The sequence below is a fragment of the Trichosurus vulpecula genome, chromosome 8 (genome assembly GCF_011100635.1).
Source record: "Trichosurus vulpecula isolate mTriVul1 chromosome 8, mTriVul1.pri, whole genome shotgun sequence".
NCBI lineage: Eukaryota > Metazoa > Chordata > Mammalia > Diprotodontia > Phalangeridae > Trichosurus > Trichosurus vulpecula.
Window position 1 is genome coordinate 183,852,780 of NC_050580.1, and position 2,536 is coordinate 183,855,315.

The 2,536-nt window shown below is 38.5% G+C and overlaps 1 protein-coding gene across 1 annotated transcript; it reads right to left on the reverse strand.

The window, feature by feature from the left end:
- Positions 1–628: 628 nt before the first annotated feature.
- Positions 629–1,585, reverse strand: LOC118830270 (olfactory receptor 4F6-like). Its single transcript, XM_036737200.1, has one exon. It carries the CDS (start codon positions 1,580–1,582, stop codon positions 629–631), a length of 954 nt encoding a protein of 317 aa, XP_036593095.1. The 5' UTR covers positions 1,583–1,585.
- Between the last annotated feature and the right edge of the window lie 951 nt (positions 1,586–2,536).

The following is a 2,536-nucleotide window of genomic DNA, read 5'->3' on the forward strand; positions in this document are numbered from 1 at the left end:
GACTGGGAGAATAGATGAGAAGACCAGGGGTTAAGACCAGCATGAGCAATGCTATAGAGGTGGAAGAATATGTTACCCATCTGATACATGACAAGTAGATTTTGCTGAAATCAAGAGTGTTTAAAAATTAATAGTATCCAATAAGGTTAGGAAAATAGGCTCTAGCCATAATCTGAAGGACAGTGAAAACAAAGATAGGGAGTGTGGACTCTTTGTTATCTGGTTTATAAAAACCCATAACATATAGATTGGAACCATGGAATTTCCATGAAAAAAATAAGTTATTTTCCTGAGATGCTTCTACCTAAGCTCAGCCAAAACCAAAGATATTTATAAGTACAGATTCTTACAACAATATGACACTGAACTAGGTACATGACAAATGACTCCCTTGTATTCATTAAACTCAGACTTCTAATTCTCTTCTCTATATTTTCCACATGACAAAGTAGAAGGTGGGAGTAGGAGGTGTTACTCTATCCCAGGTGATGAGCAATCCTCTAGAATCCTAAAGAGCTTCTTAGGGTGTCCTAGGTCATGATGTCTGTGTGCCTGATAACCCCTACACAGGTCTGGAAGGATTCAGCACAATCCTGAGGTATCTCTTGACTTGGCTTAGTAAAAACCATCATGATGTCTCCCTAGAACTCACAATTTTCTTGCTCAATCTTTTCATTGCCTCCTTCATATCCTTGTTCCTAAATGTGTAGATGGCAGGATTCAATAGTGGGGTAACAACAAAGTCAAAAATGGCCAAATATTTATCCAATGACAAGGTAGGGAATTCCCACACATACATAAAGAAACATGGAGTGAAAAACAGAAACACCACAGTGATGTGAGCTGATAGTGTGGAGAAAGCCTTGGACAAACCAGCAGAAGAGTGATGCTTCACACTGACAAGGATGATGATGTAGGAAATGATTAAGAGGAAGAAGGTGCCAATGGAAATAAACCCACTGTTAGCAGTGACCACCTGCTCTACCCAGTTGCTAGCTGTGCAGGCAAGTTCTGCCACCCGAGGAAAGTCACAGAATAAGCTATCAATTTTGTTAGGGCCACAAAAGGGTAAGTTTACAATGCAAACAAACTGAGACAGAGCGTGGATCACCCCAATCACCCAGGCAGCCACTACAAAACAAATGCATGTTTTGTGGCTCATTATGGTCAAGTAATGGAGAGGCTTGCAGATGGCTGTGTATCTATCATAAGCCATGGCTATGAGTAGGACCATCTCAGTTCCTCCTATGGCATGGATAAAGAACATCTGTATCATACACCCTGGGAAAGAAATTACCTTGTGTTCACTGAAAATGTCAGTGATCATCCTTGGAGCTGTGGTAGAAGATAGAACTAGGTCAATGAGGGAGAGATTGGCCAGCAAGAAGTACATGGGGGAGTGTAGGTGAGGGTCACAAACCACAGTAAATACAATGAACAGGTTTCCCAACACAATTCCCACGTAGAATGAAAAGAAAAATAAGAAGAGAAGAATCTTCATCTCCCAGGAAGCAGATAGTCCCAGCAGCACAAACTCAGTTACCACTGAGTCATTTGCTCTATCCATTGATACAGTTGGCATCACAGATATTCAATGACCTGAGGGTATAGAACAAGAAAGATATTAATAGTGTGAGAACTAATTTCTGATTCCTATTTTGTCCCAGCAATGAGTTCAGGAATCCCTAGATTGTAAGCACTGGAAATGAAATATTGAGGGAGTCACAAGAGAAAAAAAAGTTCTTGTCAAAACTGAACAAAAAGTTAAATTACAATTTTTGGAGGAATTGAAGGTAAATACACTCTTGGTGGAGCTATGGATTGGTCAAACGATTTGGGAAAGCTATTCGGAATTTTGCCACAAAATATATTAAGTATTCATACCTGTAAATATCACTATGAAGCCTATACCCCAAGACATCAATGAAATATTTAAAAGGTAGCATAGCTCAAAAAAAGTTACTTATATCTGCTCTTTTTGTGGTAACAACTGAAAAGTAAATGTGACCCCATCTGCTAGGGAACATCCAGTAATTGGAGAAGAAATAATAATAACAATTATACATATATGTACATATATATACATGTATGTATGTGTGTATATATATATATGTATATATATATAAAGAGAAGAAGTCTTGAGTCCTTGTATTGGCATTGTTGTAAGAGTAAGGGTTAAAAAAGTTGCGAATGTTTAGCCTGAAGAGAAATGAGGGTCAGGGTGTCTGTCTTTAAGAATATGGAGGAAAGGCTATGATATGGAAGATGGATTAGACTAACATCAAAGGCCCTGGATAGTAGAACTGAGATGTATTACTCTCATCTATTTAGATAGAAATCACAGAGAGGAGCATTTAGAATCAAATAAGAAAAATTCTTAACAGTTAAAGCTGCCTCCAAATAAGAATGAGTTGTCTCAGAAGGTCATTATCTCCTCATCTGAGGTCATCCACTGAAGGCTGAATGACCCCTTTTGGGGAGCATTTTAGAGGGGACTTTTGATCTAGTATAGGTTGGTCTAAATAGCTTCTGAGAT